Source organism: Polyergus mexicanus, unplaced genomic scaffold, assembly GCF_030449975.1.
Source record: "Polyergus mexicanus isolate NDT 795.1 unplaced genomic scaffold, iyPolMexi1.0 SCAF_6, whole genome shotgun sequence".
Taxonomy (NCBI): domain Eukaryota; kingdom Metazoa; phylum Arthropoda; class Insecta; order Hymenoptera; family Formicidae; genus Polyergus; species Polyergus mexicanus.
Genome location: NW_027223326.1, coordinates 7,920,391 through 7,945,447, shown reverse-complemented (window position 1 = coordinate 7,945,447; position 25,057 = coordinate 7,920,391). Strand labels below are relative to the sequence as shown.

At 34.7% G+C, this 25,057-nt stretch overlaps 1 protein-coding gene across 31 annotated transcripts in view; it reads right to left on the bottom strand.

Moving 5' to 3' along the window:
- Nucleotides 1-25,057, bottom strand: part of Trol (terribly reduced optic lobes) — a 147,651-nt gene that overhangs the window by 92,957 nt on the left and 29,637 nt on the right. For 27 of the 31 annotated variants that reach the window (XM_070297134.1, XM_070297137.1, XM_070297138.1 and 24 more), the window contains exons 2-9: nucleotides 11,063-11,216; nucleotides 10,736-10,911; nucleotides 10,296-10,476; nucleotides 9,592-9,760; nucleotides 9,335-9,495; nucleotides 8,558-8,722; nucleotides 7,487-7,771; nucleotides 5,984-6,100 (exon numbers count right to left, since the gene is read on the bottom strand). In XM_070297134.1, the coding sequence (XP_070153235.1) occupies nucleotides 5,984-6,100; nucleotides 7,487-7,771; nucleotides 8,558-8,722; nucleotides 9,335-9,495; nucleotides 9,592-9,760; nucleotides 10,296-10,476; nucleotides 10,736-10,911; nucleotides 11,063-11,216 (1,408 nt within the window). The remainder of the gene's footprint in view (nucleotides 1-5,983; nucleotides 6,101-7,486; nucleotides 7,772-8,557; nucleotides 8,723-9,334; nucleotides 9,496-9,591; nucleotides 9,761-10,295; nucleotides 10,477-10,735; nucleotides 10,912-11,062; nucleotides 11,217-25,057) is intronic. The other 4 variants (XM_070297136.1, XM_070297135.1, XM_070297169.1 and 1 more) reach the window with 4 other exon arrangements.

Sequence of the window (25,057 nt, the reverse complement as noted above, 5' to 3'; positions counted from 1 at the left end):
ATATATATATATATATATATTGCTATATTTAAAATTGTTTTATCATATTCTATATAAAAATAGATAATTTATAAGTATTATAATGCAAATATTTGTGTATTATCCGAGTTGCTTATTTAAGACTAAGTAGCTTAATCTTGTTAATAAATTAACCACCAGGGATACAAATTGTGAAGATATATTATAAACGCGCAAAGCATCTCGCTCCCACCTCACCGTCCTCGATTAACATACACATGGAAATAACCGAACTTGGAAATGAGGACAATTAACGTTCGTCTTCTATTCAGTCAAGTCTCTCGACATATGTTATGTCATTTATCCCTTAGAAATGAAATGTATCGTGGGCGTCATTCGATCGAAAGTACGTATGCTAAATTCGTCATTGTCTGTATTTCATATTAAGTCCAATATGACGAAAGCAGACGTATAAATATAATAAAAGATCGTAGATAATAATAAAAGCGGTATAAAAATAATAAAAGATCGTGAAAATATTGAAAAATCATTAATTCAAAAATGTAATGTAAATGTTGAAAAAACGTATTATTTTTATATGTTAATATTATTCCGCTGTATGAATAAAATTATTCAGTTATATTAACTTTGTCAGATCAATTGAACGAATATTGCATAAATGTAAGAATACAACACACACATATATATATATATATGTGTGTGTGTGTGTGTGTGTGTGTGTGTGTGTGTGTGTGTGTGTGTGTGTGTGTGTGTAAAACAGAAATATAGATTGATAAGATACAATATTTTATAGTTCACAATAATTATACTTTCGATACATGCAAACGATCAATTAGGAACCTGTCATACTAAGAGAATGGCAATTCTTCGTCGCAAAAGCCATCGGCGCTGCCTCGTCTCGGAAAGTGTAAACGAATGAGTACCCCTGATCGGCGTAATGTAACTGTGCGGAGATGCGATCGCGAAACGGCGTGGATCATGCCAACGTGACGGCATGCAACAAGGATAAGCTTCGTACGTCGCCCACCTGGCACGGAACTCTAACTCTAACGCAACGTTGATACGCCATTGATAGGATCGTACATGCATTCGCGCGCATATTACGCGTGTTGCTTTTATAACGCGCGTTAATCCCCATCGTATTCGGGCCGCGTATCGCTATGACTGATGTTTCTTTTATTGATAGAAACAAAGAAAAAAAAAAATAGAGCAAACGTCAGTTAGAAATTGAAAAAAAATATGATAAAAAGTCAAAAGCGAAAAGTCAAAAAAATTTTTTTTTTTAAATAGACTTTTAAATAGATCTTTCTAAATAGCGTTAAAAACGAGGTTTTTAAGATCTGAATATTTTATGATGACATGGCTATTTTCAATTATATCTAATCGGCAAATACATTTCAAATATGTCAGTTTTGCGATGAAAATAGTTTCGGCGATTTAGGTTTTGTTCGAGTGTAAAACGCGCGAATGCAAACTTCAAGAAAAATACGGCGATGTAAATGTCGACCGAGTATGTATGAGGATAACGTTTTTGCGGCACAGAAATATATTGTTTGTCCCAGAATTCTATCGTCCCATAAAGAAATAGTTCGAATTAAGACCACAATTTTTATCGTGCACCGTTAATTATTTTGCGACATTAAATGTAGTTTGCACTTTCTGTAAAAATGTTAATATAATCTAATTTAATAGATAATATAATATATATATAAAAGAGAGAGAGAGAGAGAGAGAGAGAGAGAGAGAGAGAGAGAAAGAGAGAGTTAATTACATGTATTATCATTAATTTTGTGACCAAAAAAGAGTATCCGTAATTATAATATGTATTTCCTATAATAACAGAACAAATATCTTTATATATTTAGCTATGTCGTTAGAATAGGATACTGTAATAACATTTTGCGATCTGATAATGTATGTCGTTATTTGCTGCAAGTAGCTGGATCGATCAATGCGCCGACGCACGTCAACATAATTTATCAATGTGCACCCGCGTTTATTCTGTTTAGCATAAATAAAATATTAATTATAATCAAATTTTCAATTTTCTTGACACATATTCATTAAAAAAAAAAAAAAAAATGACGTATTTTTCTTAAAATCACTTAAATGTCCCGTGTAGCGACAAAAAATATATTATATTTAATAAATTATATACATGCATTTTTTAATTGTCAACTAAAAAAAAAAAAAATAACGGATTATGATTATATATGACGTAGCCTTACATATATCGAAGAAACGGAAATGAACGTAATTCAAGCGATATCGGAAAAGAAATTTCCACTACGTGCATTTTGTGAAATGTCCTAAATCTTGGCACATCGCTATAAATGAACGGAGTGATAGCGAGTTGTTTTCTAGATACGGTCGACGCGCATTAAATAAATTCATTTTGCGAATAGTCTTCGGGGCGGGCGAACGATAAATTTTCGCAGACCGGACGTTTGCGAGTGTTCTCGTGTGTTTACGTTAACGACGGTAGGAGCGTTAAAGATGTAATAACATGCAAAAGAGAAAGAGTTCTCGGGTAAAACCTAATGGTCATACGACGTACCAGTCGACTTGTAATCAGATAAGCATCAAATGCCGAAGGCACACAGTCTATTATTATGAACTATTACCATCGTTTATTACCGCCTTGCGCCACGTTTCTCTCCATGCTTCGTTTTAGTCGACGCGCGTTTATATTCAAGTACACCAAAGGTCTAGATTAAATAAGTCTAGCAAATCGCGCTATTTTTCTTTTTAGATTAAACAATTTTTTTCATAAGGGACGTTAATACAAGCGGATTCAAGGTAAATAATTTTACGGTAGAGAAATTTTCTTCCAATTGTTGACACCTGTATGTTTGCAAAAACAATATTTGGCCTTGTTTGACGTGACATGACTACATATAAAAGAGCAAGAAGTCTCCATTGTAAGACGCAAAGAAGTCTCTCTTAAAACTACTGACTTCTATCGCTATATTTCCGATAACAAATGCATTACACTATATTATATAAAAGCAATCGTGAACGTCTTTCGGCCAAGAAATACTGTATTCGCGAGTGGTACCGAGGCCTAGTCGGCGCACACAATAGTCTAGATTAATTTTATAGCACGAAAATATTTCAAATATTTTGAAATCTTTTATTGAGATATTTTTTAAGTACTTTATATCATCGTAAAAACATGTTAAAGTATTATAAATTACAAATCCTTGTAGCTAATATTAACCTGTAGCAGCGGTATAATAAGGAAACTTCGTTTATGCTTTTAAGCATTAATATGCATTTTACCGGTTAATTGTTGCTATTTACATAAAACATATTTTATCAATAATTCTCTGGTAAAATATTTAAAATTAAGATTAATAAACTTTCGAAAAATCTGGTCACGGCACGCTTTGTTCGAAAAAGTATACTTTTATAATATTTATGGAATATCGAATCTCAGAAAAGCGAGACTCTTTGTATATATATATATTAGCTTACTGAAATTTTATCATAGCCCGTCTTCCCGCACCCATCGTTCCACCGACCGTTTGAAGCTCCGTTGCTGCTCAAGGACGTACCTGAGTAATGTTCGTAGACGACGGAGGTTGACATTTGTCATGGCAGTGCCTAGCGTGCCGGTTATTCCCCTTCCTCCCGATTTTATCCTCCTGCCCTCCCCGCCGTACCTGTCGTTGTATTCTGTTGCCTCTTCCCCCTAACTCAACTCATAATTGTTCGAGGGGACATATCGCTGGCGCGAGGGGGGAAAGGCATCGAAGACACGAAAGTGGTTATGCGCATTTCTGTTTAAAGGAAAAGAAAGAGAGAGAGAGAGAGAGAGAGAGAGAAGGCAATGAAAAGGAGAAAGTGGAGTGGCGAAGGATGAGTTAACAAGGGGAAACAGAAAGAGAGAAAGAGAGAGAAAAAGGATGGCTCGCCCCCCTGTGTTTCACAACTGAATACTTGAATATTGATTAAGCATCGCGATTACTGGGAATAGGTAAAAGCGCTCTTGTTGCGGGTCCGCGGTCTGCGTGTCTGCGGATATTTATGTCAAGCGGTGCTTCGACGATCCCTCTACTCGCCTCCATCGAGTAGCCCCTGTGCCTACCCCTCGCCAGCACCAGCCCGTCCGCGCGCAAGCTCCCGTCGTCCCAGACGGATAAAAAAGGTATGCCGGAAGACTCGGAAGATATCCGCTAACCGTGAGACGTTTGAAATGATGAGAGCGCGGATATACGGAGCGTGCACGGTTGCTTGATTTACGATCGGGTCTTCGCGGGATTATATCCTTCGATCGCGAGCCGCGAGCGAACGAACGCGCGTTGGCCTAGTTCGCTGCTACCGGTCAACGATTAACGGAATAACGGGAAGCCATTTCTCAATTTGTTCCTGTTTCCTTCCTCTTTTCTTCTCGCCATCAGCGAGGTTACGAGGATGCAAGCGTGAATGCAAGAAAGCGTAGAGTCAGCTTTAATTCCGTAATATGTATTCCGCGATGCTTTTGTAAGACGATGAGATGGGAATTAATCGCAAACTATTATAAATGGACGAACGATACTTCTATTTAAATTAGACACAAGTAAGCTCCTCCTCGGTCATACCAAGTTGCTTCAATAGCGACAAAGATATTTATTAGCAATCGAATAGTTCTCGAGAACGACGTTTGAAATCGTGATTGTGGATTGTTCATTTTGAATGGGAGGAAAATTATGAAATCGCGATAATGACGAAAAATACATGTTTTGATATAAAATGTAACGTTTCACGTATGCGCAAATATATTAACGCCGACTCGTTATGTACATTGTATAATTCTCGAGAATAATTAGCCCACTGCCTCGAATTTCTGGCTATTATACAACTATTATACTACTATTGTTATAAAAAACGTCATCGCCTATACATCGAAAGGATTTCTCTACGTCGTATAAAAAATTATTTCGTACGTCGTATTTTGTCAATTTGACGAACGTAAAGCACTCGTTAAAGCGATACGCTGATTTAAGTTACAATGCAAACGCTAATCAAATAACTGTCATAAAAGGCAAATTATTTCATTATTCGACATCTTTTTGCTCTTCTCGTGGGGAAGGCGTGAGGATATAATTCACGGGCCGATACCGTCAAGCTAATTTACCCCGGCCGAACGCGCGCGGCCGTCTAATTAAGCTGGCTTTTGCGCAACAAAGCGCGTACGTGTGGTCGCAATCGGGCGGGCTTTACAACATCGGCCAGCATCCGGCGCTTCCACGTTGTTGACAACGATCGTCCTCCACTCGAGGTGCAGGAAGCACCGGAAAAAGAGGACGCGCGGAACGGCGGAGAGAAAAAGCCCCTTGAGCTTTGAATATTCAGTAGGTATGTCCCGGCTCGCATCTCGCGGCTTCTTCCCCCGTCTGACCTTATTTTTCTACGGGAAGAAAACTGCAGCTTCCGTCGTTACTTAGGGATTCGCCTCGCCTCCCCCGCGGAAAAGACACGTCGCCGGAAATTTGCGCCGACGTTCGTGGTTGAACGAGGGACAGACCGATTTGAATTAACATTCGAGTGCCAAGACGGGAGTCGCTAATAAACCGTCAGTCTCGATAAGCAAAGTTTTAACGCGGGGAAAATGTAACGGAAGATAACGGCCGTATCGATTTTCCGTGTCGGTAGAACAGATAACTAGTCTCTGTACTCGCGAAATCTACATCCTAACTGATAAACTGACGATCGTAGATAAGCTGCAGGTCTTCATAGACTATGGTCTATGTTATCACGCGGTCGATAAGACTGAAATTTTAGTTGCATGATTTAATTTCGTTGAATATATTTTTTAATAAAACTTTTTTATACTTTATATATATATTAAGTAAATAAATAATGGTAAATAAAAATAGATTTAATGGCAATGCGGCCATCTTTGCAATTTCTATTGCGCAAAATTAAACAGATAGTTTTCTGTTTAAATTAAGTCCGCCATAATTTATTCTCAAAGTGTCAATATGTAATCTTATTATAAAAAAAATGGTGGTACACTCACCGGGATAGCTGCAGTCGTGTTCGTCACTACCGTCTTGACAATCTTCCACGAAGTTGCATCGTTGAGATTCCAATATGCATCTGTTTACATCGCATGCGAATTCTCCAGCGCTGCAGCCTATAAAATGTAAATTATTAATATCTTTGCAATGCGCAATAATTTTACTTTAAAACTACAACGCTTTGTTTATGATTATCATAATGTGCTCTTTCAAACTTACACAAAAATACACAATTGTACACAATCGTATATGATAACAGCGTAACATTACAAAACACATATTACATATAAAATTTACCTTTTAAAAGTGTTAGAGAGACGTACGATTTCGTATTATTATTAGCATGCTAATTACATTCATCGATATGTAACAAAAATCTACAAATTTTATTGACATATATGCATTTATGAACGAATAAAACGGATAAATGAAAATTCTAAATACGTTTTATGATAATAATATACACATGCAATATCGTTTATTACGTACAAAATAATAAATGTTTAGTAACCTAATTCCTAATTTTATCAATATTTGCTTTAATAATTGCGTGTATGTACGTGTGCGCGCACGTGCTTGAAACTACGGTCACGCGGAGTTCATTTAACGAAACTGTCACACATTCATACCATTGACGCAATGTACAGTATTTATGCATAATATTACGATGGTTTCATGGTTTCTTCGGTGCTCTCGATTATTTACAAACAATATGTTTGTTTATTAACTTAATTTTTTAATAATTTTACTAATATCTAACACAACGCTTGCAAATATCAAGAATATCGAGGAAATGACCAAATACATTATGTCAGTAGTATAGACATAAAATAATTCCGTCAAACCAAACTCAAAGCGCATTCATAACACACACTCCAGATATTATCAAAGTAAGTATTGATAAAATTATGAGAAAATTAAATTGTGCCAAAAATAAATATTGCTAGCAAGTAAACATATAAAATCAGAGATGTCAAAAAAAGTATCAAACAATTGTCGTTTTACAATATATACAGTATATTCTGTAGAAAGAACAATATTAAGTAAATTTCATAACTTCACGCATTATTAAACGAATAAATGCTTAATATATGTATGAAAATCCTTTTTATTGATAAAAAAAAAAAAAAAATTATGTATTTCGGTAAAAACGTTAAAAACTTTAAAAATTTAAATCTTTAAAAAGATTGTCCGTCTCATTTCATTTTTTATATCATAGTGTTCGAACTTAATAGTTATACGTATGGAATATTGCTATAAATTCTATAGCAGAGAATAACAAAAATTAATACATCATAAATTATATCATAGCATTACAATTATAAATTATACTTATTGTCATAACAATGCATATATAAAATCATTGGCGTTCAAATACAATTATATAAAAAATCAGGTAAGAGAACAAAGTTTTTAAAATAAAATTTGTAAGTTTTAAGAGAAAATTCCAATATTAAACATTTATCTCGTTCTCTTCTGCCATTAACCGGCTCAACTTATACCTGGATGTGGGCAGCCGACCTCGTCACCACCGTCATCGCAATCCGGAACGCCGTCGCACTGCTGCACCGAGCAGATGTGACGACTGCCGTCTTGACAGCGTACCGTGTCGTCGGCGCGACACATGTTTGACGATGACCTCAGCGTAGATACCTCATCCTCCCTATCGTCATCTTCGATATTTGATACTTTTGGTTTTACCTCAGAAGGTAAAACGCGTTCCTTCACGTTCGAATATACCGGGAAATATCCTGAATGCTGTGACTCCACAGTGGTGTGCTCATCTACTGTTTCGTTTATCAATATGTTTCAATACTGGCATACAAATATCATACACGTGTTAGTGAAATGCACGATTAAGCGAATAATAAATAAGATGCAAATGCTATTTTCCAACTTATTTTCAATATACATTGTTTGAAAGCTTCTCAAGAATATTGTTCTTGTGCATAACAAAAAAATATATTTTTTTAAAAGTAATATTATATATTAATAATTTCTATAAGAAAATGTTTTGTGATATATAAAAATAATAATCATATCACGTTTCACGTTAATTATATTTGTGTTGTTTTTTTTTATTCTTCTAAATTATATATTATATTTTTGTGTATAAACATATATATATATATATTAATTATATTCCAAAAACTTACTTAAATGTACATTAAAATACCGTATGTGCTTTGTTAATTAAACAGAGTTGAAAAACACGCATTTAATATACATAAAATAAATAATTTAGAATTTATATAAAATGCTCTCTATCTGCTGGTCTCCAAAATTATTCCAAATAATGATATTTTGTACTTGATTATAAATTAAGAGAATTATAAATGGATCATGCGAAGTAAATCTACTATGAAGCTATGTTTACAGCTATGTAATAACATACCGTATATCTGTACATAGGCCACACATCCTGACTTTCATTAAGAGAAAAGAATAAAAATGCGTATTTTACATATAAGCGCTATGAACAAGCCGCGAGTTTTTAGCAGTATTATTGTAAAGTTTCATTTCCCTCGCGAGAAGATGATTACATAGTGCGGATTCAAGTCCTGCGTACTTACCGTCGCTCGTTCTATTTAGCGAATCTGTCGGGCAATTATCCTCATCGGAACCGTCATTGCATTGTAATATGCTGTCGCAGCGCGATTCTAACGGCACACATTCGCCGCTTCTACATCTTAATTCGGCCGTTTGATCGCATTCCGGCTGATCGCTTTTCTCCCTGGCTGTATTCGGATGTCGTATGTCGTATTTGTGTGCATTCGTTGAGCAGGCAGAATAAGTGGTTCGTGGCGCCAACGTGTTTATTTTAAAGGAGAATTTAAAACAAGAATATTTAATAAGAACAAAAGAAAATTAATGGAGAAAAAATTTCAAAGTTGAAATAGAAAGAAAATAATAATAGTAAATTTAATAAAAGATAAATCTAATCAAGTAATTAAATATTGTAAAACTTGTAGATGAACCTTGCAAGCGATTTGAGACAAAGATATCGTTCTTCATGCATCTACTCGTATCAATGTTTTAACAATTTAAGCACATTGAAGAAATCATCACTGGAATGATCAATTTTAGCTTTCGATGTTAGATATATTATCTTCGCGATTGTTTAGTGTAAATAATATTTTATGCACAGCCATTAATCAAATTCCGACCGTTGAGTAGTCGATCATTTGATATTCATCAGATCTACGCATTTATTGTCTTCAGACTTTTCGCAAGAGCTCACGGCATCGCCGTGAAAGTTGAAACAAATTACGAAGTTGAGTCTCGAAAGCTTTAACGTGAAATCGATCATTTCCAGAGTCGTCAGGCGATAGTCATCTATGGAAAAATACCTTGGAATATCCTGAACGTGAATCCCTCCGGACCTACTTGGATACCGTCTAAAGAATGATACTGCAACTGTTGATCTAGGATAGCACGCACCTCAAGCTCGTCCGTGAACGTCGAACCAATGTCTAAGGTAACTTGTGACGTAAATGCGTCAGAAGTTGGTCTACAAGCATAATTTAATTATTTAGTAAAATAGAAAGATATGATATTTTAATAATATTATGTGAAGGCGAGATTAATAGTAGATAATTATACTCACGATATCTTGACGACGCTGGCGAAATGATGGTATCCCGGAATGTAACGATTGTACAAGTTCTCGAGGGCATGCGTGAGATTGCCACTCAATTCCCGATATTCAGGACTGTTTCTGTCAGAGTACTCTCGTCTGTACGGCTCGCCGACTGTCAATGTTATCCGGTAAAATCCTATCAAGGAGAAAATTAGTAATGAGTAATCGATCCCTTAAAAATGAATCATACACATACGCATATAAAATGACGCTTTTTTTATTATAAAGAATGCTCTGTGATTTAAAATATTTAAAATATTGCTTTCGTTTTTTTCGTTTTGTTCGTTTTTGGGTTTATATACATTTTAGAATTGATATATTCTCTAAGTGGCAGAAAAGAAAACATATACTTATTTCGAGAGCGTAATAAATTTTTCGAGAATTGATCTGAATAATTGTGTGAAATAATTAGCTATGTATTAAATAACGCAATTAATATTAATATGTATAAATATTCTTTGATATTCGATCGATCTATTTTATATTGCATAAGTAGTACATTTTAAGATAAAGCTGCCAATCTTTTGCTTCGAGTATATCGAAATAATTTCTTTTGGAAAGTTTCTGATTTCTATATCAATAAAATGTTATGTATGCAATAAATAAACTGTTACAACAATTCTCTTTTAGTTTTTTAATAGACTTGGATCTATGCAAAATTAGAAACTTACGTGCTTTTCCGTTAACATTGTGATGTTGGTTTATTATATTTGGATGACGGCCCACTTCTTCTCTCTCTTCGTTCGCGCTGCCTTCGAGCTCTCCTGAACCGGCCAAATCTTCGTCATCGGAATTCCCATACGTTATCGGTATTCTTTGACTTTCCGCGACGTTGCTTATCTCATTATCGTGCTATAAAAAGCATAATAATATTTTCATATAAAAAATATTTTTTCATGGAGATAAATAAATGTGAATCATTTGAAGAAAATCTAAAAGCGTAAACGTTTATATATATGTAAATCTTGTTATAATGTACAATACTATTATATATATATATATGGTAGTATTGTAGCAGTTTTCTAGATAAAAAATATCACACAATCTAATTAAATATGATAAACAGATGAGATAACAAAAAGTAAAATATTTTTAAAAGAATTTTTTATACTTCGTCGTCTTCTTCGTCGTTGTCCTCGTCCTTTTCAAGAGTCAACCTTTCGATACCAATACTCGTTTCGGCACTTGGCGTTTCAGGTTGATCGAGAGTATGATTTCCTTCATTTCCACCGAGATGGCCGTTTAAGATGACCGAGTTGTCAAATGTTTGATCTTGATCTCGATCTTCTTTTTAGAATGCAATTGAACAATCGAAAAATGAGACTACTATAAATATTTTCAGCAATATATTTTAACGTGATAAAAAATTTACGAGATAATACAACGATACGCGGACTTAGTTTCTTCTAATTATATTTTATTGAGAAAAAATTAATACCTGGCGACGCTTGCGTTGTTGTCGATGGTGCGGAAAATAAATCGAAGAATCCTCTCTTTATCCTATGAAGAAGCGTTTCGTCCTGATGCGTTTCGATCATTGGCGCTTGAACCACGGGTTGTTTACCTTCCGGATCGAAAATCAGGTCATCATCCTGAAAAAAAACCAATCAAAATTGTAGATCTTGAATCTTTGAAAGAAACCGGTAAGATTATTCTTATCTCGATAAACGATTTTAATATGTAAATATAATGTCCCAATTAATCTATTCAATCGTTTCGTCGCTGCAGAGGACAAGCACCCTCATAAGTTTTTTTTTTTTTTTTTATAAAAACATTAAATCCAAAATCTGTTTTTTTTTTCGCATTTGAAATAGTTTCGAGAACATCCCTTGCATTCGTTACAATTTTTTTCGCTTTATGACAAATTCATAAGTCACTATATAACCATATGTGCCCGCACGCGCGCGAACAGCAGCGGCACGTACGCGTAAGAGATCCTCAAGCGTGTATATCGCCAAGTATCCTCACGTGTCCTTCATAAAGAACCAATTCTCACCTAAACACACGATATAAATTCAGGATCGTCGAGCCATTCTGCCGGAGCGTCGTGATTCCGTAAGAATCGCGCGACCGGCAAACTGCCCAGCATTCGAGTGCGGGTCAATGACGTTGCCCGTACGGGATGAAAATAGAGAACTGAGCATACCATATAGCGAGGTATAAGCCAACCGGAATAACGTATCGTTATGGGTGAATATCTGACGAGTCCAGGAGATTACGTACGGTTACGTCCGATTATGCAAGCATCTCCGTTATAACGTAAGTATGAATAATAAACTGGATATGCCATCCAGAAAGACCCTACATGGACGTATGAGGTTTTTTATACAAATAAAAAATATAAATGCATTTATTAATGATCAATTAATGAAATAACGCGAGTAAATTCTTTTTCACGATTATAGCAAAGTTTAATCAAATAAAATTAAGGAAATGTTGTTCTCTAAAATTAAATTTATAACAAAATACGAAATTAAATTTAATAAGTCTAAAATTTTTGATTTCTCTCTCTACACTTCTCTTTTCCTTTTTATAAATATATAAAATTTAATTATATATAATAATAATAATTTAATATATTAAAATAAGTTCTTAATTTACACAACCGTTGGCTACTTTTAATAGAACGATTTTCGCGGAGAAACGAGACAGGTGTCTCATTTTTTTTTAATGCGGCGTCTATGCACGTGTGTACAAAGCGTGTGACGCTGTAACACGTGAGCGGAACTGGCGTGTCTTTTTCACGAGAGCGAGTTTGTGCACCGGTAATGAAGTTTAAATCGCGTCAGACGAGATGTATTATTACCGTGATGCATTTACACGCCGCGTCGGGCGTCATTTAAAGATTCGCATGCAACATCCGACACACTCGCATGCACTTACAAGAAAACCGTACTCTCTCGTGCGTACACGTGCCGTCTAAATGTGAGTGCGAAACGACGCGTGAGCATACATAACTTTAAACTCGGTTTTAACGAGGCTAATGACACGATGGTACGTTTATTAATTCGAATATGGGACAATCTAAACATTTGCTGCAACCCGAAACAATCTTCTTTTCGATTAGAAACACATTTCGTTAAAAGAAGGATAATATTGAAATAAAAAACACAGACTTCTATATATATATATATATATATACTAGACTGCTAACAGCTATGTGACAGGTGAAACTTTCCCTTCAAAAATAAGTATGGATTAATAGCCTAGTGATATTCTGCCCAATTGTAAATGGCTGCCTGTCATATCGCTGTTAGCAGTCTAGATATAATATAGAAATCTATATATATATATATATATATATATATTGGATGATTGCATAAGTTCGTGCCCGATTTTCATAGATGGCATTAAGTTGCTGCATGGCAGAGTTCTATTGTTTTCGTGTGATAATTGTTGCTTACATCGAATAGATGACGTTGTCTTATGTCAATTTAGCGTCAGACATTGTTCAGATAAGTCCATTTGTGCATAAGAGAAATCATTAAAAATGGAGAACGAAAGACGCATTTGCGGCATGTAATGCTATATGAATTTCGGAAAGGCGTGAGTGTTGGGATTGCACAAAAAAATATTCAAAGCGTTTATTTGGACCGCGCTCCTGCTCTCCGAACAGTCAAAAAGTGGTTTGGCAGATTTCGAAATGGTGATTTCAACATGGAGGATCAACCCCGCTCTGGACGGCCTTCTGGCATTGATGATGACATTGTGCATGCCTTAATGGAAAGAAACCCAAGGATTACAACTGAGGATATTGCTGAGAGGCTGAACATCGATAATTCAACCGCTTTTCGTCATTTAAAAAAGCTTGGATACATTTCCAAGCTTGATACGTGGGTGCCGCATCTCCTGACTGAAAGGAATAAGCTGCAGGAAAACTGCAGGAGTCGCGATGGGAAATTCTGCAGCACCCGCCATATTCTCCAGATATTGCGCCTTCAGATTTTTATCTGTTCCGGTCTTTGCAGAATAATTTAAATGGCAAGAATCTCAATTCCAAAGAAGCTGTCGAAAACCACCTTACAAACTTTTTTCAAGAAAAACCAAGTTCTTTCTTCAAAAATGGAATCGACAAGTTTATAGATTGTTGGAAAACCATTGTAGAAAAGAATGGAGACTATATAATTGATTAATAAAAGTGTTATCTCTAAAATATAATCTATTGAAGTTTATATTTAAATCGGGCACGAACTTATGCAATCACCCAATATATACAATGTTATTATTCTAATTTCAAATTAATTGCTCTTTTATCTCATTGTTTAAATAAGTGATTTTAAAATATTCATCTCTCAAGCATTAATAATCATAAGCAGTGTGCGATTCGAGAAAAACGCGACAACGCCCATCGTGCCCGTTGTTTCGAAATTGCGGAAGTCCGGACTTAGCGGGTCGCAGATAAAACGCACTGCGAGAGACCATTTCAGATCGCGATAACGACCATGATGCGCGACACATCCTGCCAGAAAACAGCCGGTACATTGTTCGCACATACAGTTTTATTACAGGCAATTTAACGAGATTTTTTCGGTCCGCATTTAAACTGCCCTTTAAACAATTACAGCATTGCGCGCACCATATCATTATCGGCTAATAGCGAGCATATAGATTTCACAAATAGACGAAATTATTGAGTATCCTCGCCATAGATATTTTAATCAATTCACTAATTATTGAAATAAATATATAATAAAATAAATATGCAATCACTATTCGCAAATTTATCTCAATATACATAATGAAAGAAGTGCAATATATATTTAATAAAATATCATAGGTATCACTGATTATTGTATTATTTTAAAAAATTAGAGAGTTAATTTTTTTGTGTTTTAAATAACTACATATCATCCAGCAAATATCTGATGTTGCAAAGATGTCTGTAAATATATCCTCTCATATTTTAACGTGTTTCACTATCGTAAATTTCAATATTAAAGCTAATAGATGTGCGAGGTTTTTGCGGCCGTAAAGCGTTAAACGAAAGTCTGCCAATAACGAGAGTATAAATCGGTCGACGAGGTCGAACGTCATAATAGAGAGCTCTTCGGTAAAAATAAAGAATCTGACCACGAGAAAAGCGCGCAGCATCGGTGCCCCCGAGACGCGGAATTTTGTTATTCCGGGCAAGTTTTACACGGGATTCTGCAGCTAAGTCCACTCTATGATCCTTTCACGGCAACTACGTGCTCATACTTCGACAAAACACCGCCCCTATAGTCCGAAATCCTTAAAATGCATGGGAAATACGTGTTGGCGCAGGTTAAGTAGCCCTAGGAAATTCGTCCTGCGTCGAGCAGGTCCGAAGAACTTCGAAGGGCTTTACGATGGCAAAGTTGCCAGAGACATAAGATGCACAATTAACATTCTAATATTCATCTTTTTTTCTTCTCTCGACGCGTTTTACCTCGATGAATGGTGCATGAGAGATCAGAATGATTCGACGAATTGTATTTCGTAATTATCCAAAAACTTTCATTGCCATATGCGGTTACTTCGAACCGGAGCTCGCCCTGGAATATGCGGCACGTCGATGACTATACAAGGTAATGCATAAGACAAAAGAAAAATGTAGTGGTAATGATATACGAATCTGAAAAATATTTGAATTTCCGAAAAGGCAGTTCAGTCGTATAGTTACATAATAATACTAAGTGATGGATATATAAAATAGCATATATATATATATACATATGTTCTATTTTATATCGTTTTAAACTCATTTGAAAGATAATGTAATTCTCTACAACTTTTGTTTCGGTAGTTTTCGTTAAAAATGCATACTTTCTCTAATATTTATAAAAATGTATAAAATAACCGTGATTTCAGAGATTTTTGGGCGCTAACTTTTTAAGAAAACTTTTATCGACCCACGTTTATAGAAAACTTTTTATTCAAAATTGAAATCTCAAAGTCTGATCGGAACGTTCGGACTCACCCTGTATATCTCTTGATATGTACGTGATAACATTTCTTGTCCAATTTCTATCACCGAAATATCGCACACAATTGCATAATGTAGTACAATGATAAGAATCGATAGCGCGTACGAATTTGACAATATTTTCACCGTTATAATGTTTCGTCTCATTGATGCAATTCTATATTACCCGTATGTGTTATCGAATCATCGTATGTAGGCTATCTTCGTTTGTTCACATGCTGACGTGCGCGTGAGATAACAGATGTATATCTCTTACACAGTGCTTTCAACTGGCCGCAGTCAAAACACTTTTTTACATAATCATACCGATAACAGAAGCGGTATATTTAAAGAATGAGATAGTTACAATTTTTTTTTTTAATGGAATCAAACGAGAAGGTTGATCCAAATCGAATATGGTATATTAAGAGAAAAACTGAATAGGTTTCGACTAAAGTTTCTCTCGAAAGAAATCCGCATACTAATCGGTATAATATTGAATGACGAAGAGAAATAACTCCGAAAGAATAAAAGGGCAAAAAAGAAATACAAGATAAGTGTTGTGGCCTGTTACAAAATTTTTTTTTTTTTATACAAGTCAAATTCATATGATAATAGATGACTCAAATTTCGAAAATATAAGTAGCTTCAGATTTTTTTCTTTCTAATTCATATAATTGTAGATTGATAAAACTTGATGTTTTTCCGCAATGTATTATTTTTATAATTTTGTTAATTATATAATTATGTAACTGCTGTTGTCCGAAAGAGTGAGAGCGCATCGCATTATATATTTTATGTTTTGTATTAATACTGATAATGTTTTGCGATCAAAATACTTGCAATCTATAGGTCAAAGCGTACAGCAGATAATCAGCGACCTATAAAAGTTTGTAAATTTTTAGCACATAAAAATTAAAGACGAACCAATGCAGAATAATAATTTAAAAAGTTATTACAAGCATAAGGATTTTTTATTTTCAATTTTTTTTCGTACACATATAGATCAAAAAACATCCGTTTATTAGAAACGCTATAATTTTTTTTTTTATATTTTAGTTATAATATCATATCAATATAATTATAATGAAAGACAGAGTAAAAATATGATACGTATGATATATATATAATTTGATTCTATATTTTATTTTATTCTTACAGCAGAGCTGTTTTTTAATATATTAAGCCTCAAAAGGAAATGGTATTTTTTATGTAAAAATATTTTCAGTAGACAGATTATACATAGAAAGATTTTTTCAATAATGCTCCAGTTCTACATAAGAATATTTTATCTCATGAGAGATATAAGTATTAAATAATAGTTATTAATATCTCACTAACATACTATGCGTATATATATGACGATGTTTGCAATATATTGATGCAATATAATGCACTAATTATTATTAATATGACTAATATCAAACATCTATTCATCAATTGGCTTTACTAAACTGACTGTTAAAATTACAATGTCTGTATAAAACAGCTTTGTGTGATTTAGTACCGTCGAAGGCTGCTGCGTCCTGAGGAGAAAAAAAGTGCTCAAAGGTCAAGATCCAACACGTACGAGGCAGGTCGGAACGAAGAAATCCCTCCAATTTGAGGGACTTCTCCAAGGCTTCGACTTAACGAATATATATGTCCACTCTTTCGCGTCCTCCAGGATGTGTAAAAGAGAAAAGCGATATGACACAGGAAGAACGAAGTCGATAAGAAGAAGAGAAGGGATGATAGCGAACGGAAGAGAGAAGGACGAAGGAAAGGGGAGTGAGATGTTGGCCGATCGTTCTTTGTCTTAAGCCATGCTATATTAATGCGAAGAACATGTTACATGGAGTGGAATAAAGGGGTGGCAATAGAGAGGAGGGGAGGAAAAAGGGTGGCATTGTGGCGCGAAAAAGAAGAGCGGCATCGTGCGGAATACTAAGGAGGGTCACACACACTCGTCGAATCTACGTCCAGGATGGCAGGACAGAAGGGGATGGCCTAGTCATTTAACCTCGCCTTTGCATTTTAACAGGTTCTCGCCGCAGGAACAAGTCCTTCCACTCGAAAGAGACCGAGGTCTGACGATCGTTTAAATAAAGTATCAATAAATAATTACATAACAATTGGAAATGATGAAGAATTGTCATATCTTATTATTAATTCGTTAAAAGTGAAGCAAATTTTAGCAAAGAAAAAAAAAACAATTCTTTTCACCATAAATTTTTCAACCGTACAGCTTTTACAGCGCAAACGCTGATAGATGCGGCTTTTTGCCGCATTGGTAAACGTGGCTATAATTTTACCCGTTATTCAAATCAATCGTGATGTAATAAATTGAAAATGAAGAGATAAAGAAACGAGTAAAATTAAGCAATCCATAAAAGGCGTGCCTTTTAGCCCGATACGATTAGATCGACATTTTGATATATTGTACATCACACGTACAGGGATAGAAGAACTAAAAATCGTGTGTACTAGTAGATGTTTACAGATAACGCACGCGGGCTTAATTCCCAACATCGATAAGCGGATCCACGAGAGTTTGTGGGACCACCGAAGCAAGGATGATCTTATATGAACCTTCATATCCTCGCGTTTCAGAAAACGACGCGTTCAAATAATTCCGGCTCGACCAAATATCCCAATCCTCTCTCGGCCATAGCCACGAAATTGCGGAAATCATCTCGGTCCCGATTTCCCGAGGAGAATGCAACGTCGATTCTTTCATAGCGGCCGACAAACCCGCGGGCTGCGGTCTGTCACTCGCACGTCAACCCCTCGACACCGGAAAAAGCGCATTAACCAGTTTTGAGGAGTTTTCAGTTTCGTCGGCGATTCTTTCGCGAGGAAGATCTTGAATGAGATATTAATTCATTTACAATTACAACGAGAACCGTCTCTTTCATATTATTAATTCTTAATTAAATGTTGTTAAATTCAGACATATCGCAATATGGATAATTGTGAAATGTCTAAAATAATCATATAAATATCGTTGCAAATAACGATCTTTATTTCTCTCTCTTCTCGCGTCTGTATTTGATATTTTGTGAATCCGTAAGCATAATTTTAAATTCCCTCTCTTTTAATTCTATCAATTTTAATGATAAGTACGAAGAAAACACGCGATTATATTTATCATAGGCGGATACAGATCAGAGTGTGTTTGTTAACACTAATTTACTTAAAAAATTATCTTGAAAAGGATATCTTATTCAGAAGTTTGCTAAAATTTGCCAAAATTAATCAATAGAACCATTAGAAACAATCAAGACAGAATTTAAAAATACCAGATTTTCTCCGTTATTATATATGTATAGATTCATCTCGCACGATATTTCAAATACCATATTATTTATTCTTTAATGGTATTTATCGATTTCTTCCAATCATACACATACACGTACACGTACGTACATGTGGATTGATAAATAATTCTTCTAATAACTAAGAATAGCGCGTTATACGTTAAATTAATTATACGTATTATTTATTTATGATATTAAAATGATACTTTCGTGTGACATTTAAACGATAAATTTTTACCTCACTTTCAAAAATTAATTATGTAGCTAAATCGTATATACAATTTCTCTTTATTGTTATTTTTATAAACTTGTATTATGAAATAAAATTCTTTTTTGATCGATAACACAAGCCGACAAAAATTTTTTTTTTTTTTTTGCCGACCTGTGTAATTATATGATTATATAATATTTTTATTCGTACAAAGACAAACACAATCGTATTAATACATAAAGATCGAAAATTTTTAGTTTAATTGATCGATATCTGCCATTTTTCATCTCTTGTCGCTTAAGCGGTGTCTACCCGTTTTTTCCAACATCTCACGGATGAAACCCGAAGCGACGAGTGACGCAGGCTCAACAAATTACGAAACTCCACTAACCACTTACGACCATTCGAGAGAGGTGTAAATTGCACAACTACCCCCGATTTTATTCGCGGAGATTTGTTTCTCAAGATTTAATTCTCGATTGCTAGAGTTAACTTTTGGTAAAGTAATTTCTATAGTGTAAATCCAGGGATACCGTCTATATTCTCTCAGTAAAATTTTATGTTATATGTGTATTCTCAAATATTAAAAAAATTTCAACGTTTCCTATATTTTTATTAAATATAACTTGAATATTTGTTAAATGTTAGCTTTTAGCATTTAAATACTTATATATTAAATTAGTCGAATAATTTCTTTGACTATTAGATATGATTTGTTTATAAATATTCAAATAATTTATATAGGGTTTTAAAATTCATGTGGAAAAGTGGAGAGAGAGAAATTATTTTTTATAAAATTTTGTAGTAAATCACTGAAAGTGAAGGATTATATATTTGTGAATTTAGCGAAAATACATAATAAAATATTATATTCTTCTTTGTTCTGAATAGAATTTTTAAATAGATTTGGAATAGAATTTTAATTAAAGCTTAGAGACTACGCGGTAAGATATCGAATTTAAAAAGATGGGAAAATATAATGATCTTACATATTTTCCTTAAGGAAAAGTTGATGTCAAATCTCAAGAAAGGACGCTATGCGTACATCTATGCGTCAAAATTTCGGGACGGTCTGTATATATTGTATATATAATATATCGGCGAGAATAAGTATCCACGTCCATTCTATAATAACGAATGAGACTGATTATAAAGTAAGGTGAAAGGCGAGAGCTCTTAATGAATACTCACGAATCTCGTGAGAAATCAATCGGTGCCGGCCGTCCGCTGATCATCGAGCTGCTCTCGCTTCAATTAGCTTACGTAACGGATCCCACGTTTTTGTTTGCTCTAGCCAGCCTCTGAGGATAGTTATTCCAACGGTCATTAACTCTATTAAGTCGTTAAACCGTGATGCACCGACCGAGCATACTCGTCGCGCGTGTTCTCATCGTATTTGCGGGCGCGAGATGCCCAGCGGCAATTGTGCTCGCTTTACGTTTATCTTGGCAGACCTTGAAAATGAGCGATAACCGCCAAGTAATTTCGCAAGTCTTTGCGTTAGCTTGTTTTATAATCTTAGTAAACGAAATATTCGATTTTTATTAAGATGTTAGAGGCTTTTTCACACAACTACTGTGGTATAAATTAAAGATGTTTATCAATTAATTGGCTCCCTTATTATTTTTCTTTCGTTAATATTATCTCTTCCTGTAATATTTAATCATTAATATAACGCCGTTTCGGTATCACAAAATTCTCAATATTGATAAGATACATATATGCGCGAACCATTATCAAATGTGAGTTCGATCATATGACCTGCGAAAGAAGTTACACGAATAAGTTTCATAATCCTTGATACTTATCATTCAAGAAACGAATAATTCATGTGTTTAATTACAGCGCGACAATAGCAGATTTCTGAAATGCAATTTCTGTGTTACAATTAGCGCGAATAATCAGTTTTCAAAATAATTACTAAATTAGATTTGTCCCTCGTCTACTTTAACCTGTAATTTTATTGCGAATTTTTAATAGAATGCGTGTATTACTAATAACGTTACTTTTTTATCGATAGTTAGATGTTATTAAGACGAATGTACTTCGAAGCGAAAATATACTGGCAAAAATTCCTTATATTTCCAAAGCCCGTACACGGCACGCACGAATGGCTCTATCGAGATACCCATTCAACGATTTCCTACCGCTGCAACGATACGGATTTCGTTAAATAATGTTTCAGCCTGTGTATATGTGCGAGATCGCCGTGAACGTATACATCGACGAGAAATTCGTCGACCTAATCGATGGTGCCGCCCGAAGCATGAACAATTGTATCGGCAATGTGTGTTTTGACGGGCGTTCATATATGCTTTCAATGAAAATAATGTCCGGAGCGTTTCGCGATCTCACAGCCGCCTCTTGCGCGAGAGCAAATGTGCCGTAAGGAGTGAACAGCTAAACTACCGCAAACATTCGAAAATGAATATCAGGCGATCGAGAGGTCGCAAAAGCTCAGAAGAGGATTTCGATGTAGTGTTCGTAGTGTTTTAAAATATATATATTTTGCCGTTGTTTATATAGTCTCGTTAGGTTTCCTTTGCGCTATATTTGTCCCCAAAAAGCTACTTTATTATAATCGTATAAACTGTCAGATCGCGGATAAGTCTTGTTCCTTAGATAAGAGATTTAATTGAAAAGATTATTATAATTCAAAAGAATGTCTTTTAGTTAACTGTGTTATCTGTGTAAAATAAGGTAGAAAATTCATAAAAAATTAGAATTATTAAGATTTTCTATAATTAAGACTTAATATACGAGCATAGATTAAATATGCATTGATATCGCGAAACCAAAAGTTTCGTATATTCTCTCGTCGTAATTTAAAAAAATTAAACTTTACAACTTTAACTTTGACAAAAAGAAACTTTTTTTTTTCTCCAAATATGTAAGAAAAAAAAAAATATTAAAAAAACCAAGCGTATATTCGAAAAATAGATTAAAATTTCGAATATATACAATTAATAGACAGTATTCACAAAAAAAGATAATTTTTTTACTGTGCGAAATGCAAGAAAGTTTTTAGGATGTATTTCTATAATAATTCTAAAAACTATGGACAAAGATCTATTGATATCCGATTGATCTATGTCTCATCAAAGATAAATCGCACCTGCTGGAACAGATGTAGAATGAATCGCGAGATTTTCGGGTTGAATACATAGGCGCGCACATACAAGAAAGGCACTGTTCTGCGTCAGAACTGGTATTCGTACATCGCCCTGGATAGAGGCCGTGTGGCCGCTTTGTTTGGCAAAAGCAAACAGTTCCCCGAGGAGCCCATTTCCGGGCGCGCGGATCGAGAATAGATCAACGAGGGAACTGGACCGGCTCGACGAAGAGAAGTTCACAAGTAACCTTCGCGCGTCACGTCGGTCAGACTTCGATCCCCCAATTGGCAGATCGTTCGTTTTTTCCACATAATTCGAGACGATCTCATCAAGACTAAGTAGTAACTTAGACCAACGATAAATGTCAACCGACGATTTTCAATTGATTTGGCAACGAGACGGTATTGTCCGACCAATATACGTATGACGCGTTTACACAAATATCTCTTACACTTGCAGGAAATCTGCAAGTAATTCTATCCCGTGAAGAATTTATGCGCGCGTCTTGACTATACGATGAATATATATATATATGCAGCGATATTTTATCGTTGAAGCATATTGTAAAGGCCAGATTCGTCGTCGTGCTAACAATAAACGTCCGCGTAGCTACGCATCGCGGAGAATGACAAAACCCGCGGACTTAAACTACATACTATTTTACATCACAATCTCATCTCGGTTACCTCACCGAGTCGCGGTTGTGCCCGGCCAGATTTTTGACGAAATCGTATAGATTATAGATCATACGAAAAATATACACGCCTCTGCTTAATTTCCGTTCGCGCTTGCCGTAGATATTTGTTTTTACGTTACCACGCAACTAACCGCACGATTACAACATTTAATTCAAATGAAGCCTATCGCATTCCGTAAACTTGTTATGCAGCAAAAATAAACAGATTAAACGAATTACATATATAGTACATACACATATAACGATTGGCACGAAGAATGTAAAGAGACTAAAACATTGATAGAGACTTAGGCCTAAATTAGAAAAATAAAATATACGATTAGAAAAAAAAAATGATAGCGAAATGATACGTCGTGACATGAGAAATGCATACCTATTTATAGTTTGTTATATAGCTATTATAGTTAAATTTTGACGAAGATTCTTTTTTTCTTTTCGTGCAACACTTTTGAATAATCCATATATATCTTCGAACAAAATGCGCTTAAGTTTCTTCAAGATCGAAAAATTATATATTCGCGTTCAGCTTCGGAACGAGTAACCGACCAACAATTATCGTATGTAATTCAATCATCTCGCGTAAGTATCGACTTAATAGCAGTAGAATACGTATGCGCGTGAATGTACTGGCGGAAATTAATGAACCGGAACTCGATATTACCGTGCATTTCGCTCGTTGCATGTCGTGCAGAAAATTATTCAGGATATGCAAAACATAAATCTTTTAACAACTACAAATATTAGTAATAGTTATGGTGGTAATTAATTAGAGTTTATCAAAGATCAAGAAAGAGTTGATACTTTGATAGAATTTATTTACTTTTTCTGTAGAATCTTAAAATCATCATTATTTCATCATTACATGTTAAAATACGACGTTTAAATGTCGTGATATTAATATATCGTAGAAAATTTGAAATTTGCGATAAGTGTCTATCAAATTTGGGAGAGTAATAATTATTAAGCTTTAACAGAATGGGTAATTGACAGTAAGCAGATCTCTCAGACACTCTACATTTACAAAATTGTTGAAAATTCAATCTAAATCTATGCCAAGTCATCCATCAATGAAAAATTAAACGGATGTCGCGAAATAGATCTACAATGATAGGAAGTGGGTCATCCAGCATCAAAGAAAGTATTGAAATGCTTTATGATGGATTGTGCTAAACGAGACTAACTCACATATAAAGATATTGAAGTAGAACATAAAAATTCCTTATATCCACGGCATAAGAAATTTGGTCACATTTAATAAACATTTCCAAAGTTAATGTTTAACTTTGCAAGCAAGTGCTTTTATCTAGTGGTTTCACACATCATATGAAATAATATCTCAGTCGCGTTATGATAATTAGAATGAATGTCAAGGCGTTTCCACTTCGTGATGATGAGAATGTATGTACTATTGATGAAACTGACCTTTGCATTAATTATCGTCGCATGGCATATTATATCATTAGAATGGAATTTAAGCAATTATGCTATTTCGATTCATGAGCATATATATATATATATATATATATATATACATCTTAACATGCGTAGGTGACAAGATATGCTAAAAGTTACAACAGCTGACGTTGACATTTGTATAATAGATGATCTATTCATAAACTATAATTACATATTTATTATATATATATATAATTAAAAGAAACACATAAGCAAAAATATTATATCGAGCAAAATGACATTTGAGAAAAACACATTTTTATATTATTTAATAAAATATGTTCAAAATGATAACAAAAAGAGATAAATTTTTATATTTTCTGAAAATATCGCAAAGTATCGAGCAAAATTGATCATCATCGCTAAGTCTCAGAGCCTTTATCTCGAGTCGACTTTAAACCGGAAATCTCGTAATAATATGCAGACGTTTCCGCGGGGTGATGTACAAAGAAATCCGTCGATCTTTTCATACAAAGCGACAAATATCTACATCTTTTTCCTTCCTCGATGAGGTAAACAGTCGCGGAAAAAGAAAGATGAATGTAGACTGGTAAGGGTGTACGGCGAGTGCTCTCTCGACTACCCTCGCCGCCATCCTCATCACCACTTCGCACCCCCTTGCAAAGAGAACCGTGGCTTACCCCAAAACTGCTCTAATAGTCCATTGTCTAAGATCCGAGAGACAAATTCTCAACCGACCTTTCGTTGTCGCGGTTTTATTTCACAGCTTCGCGA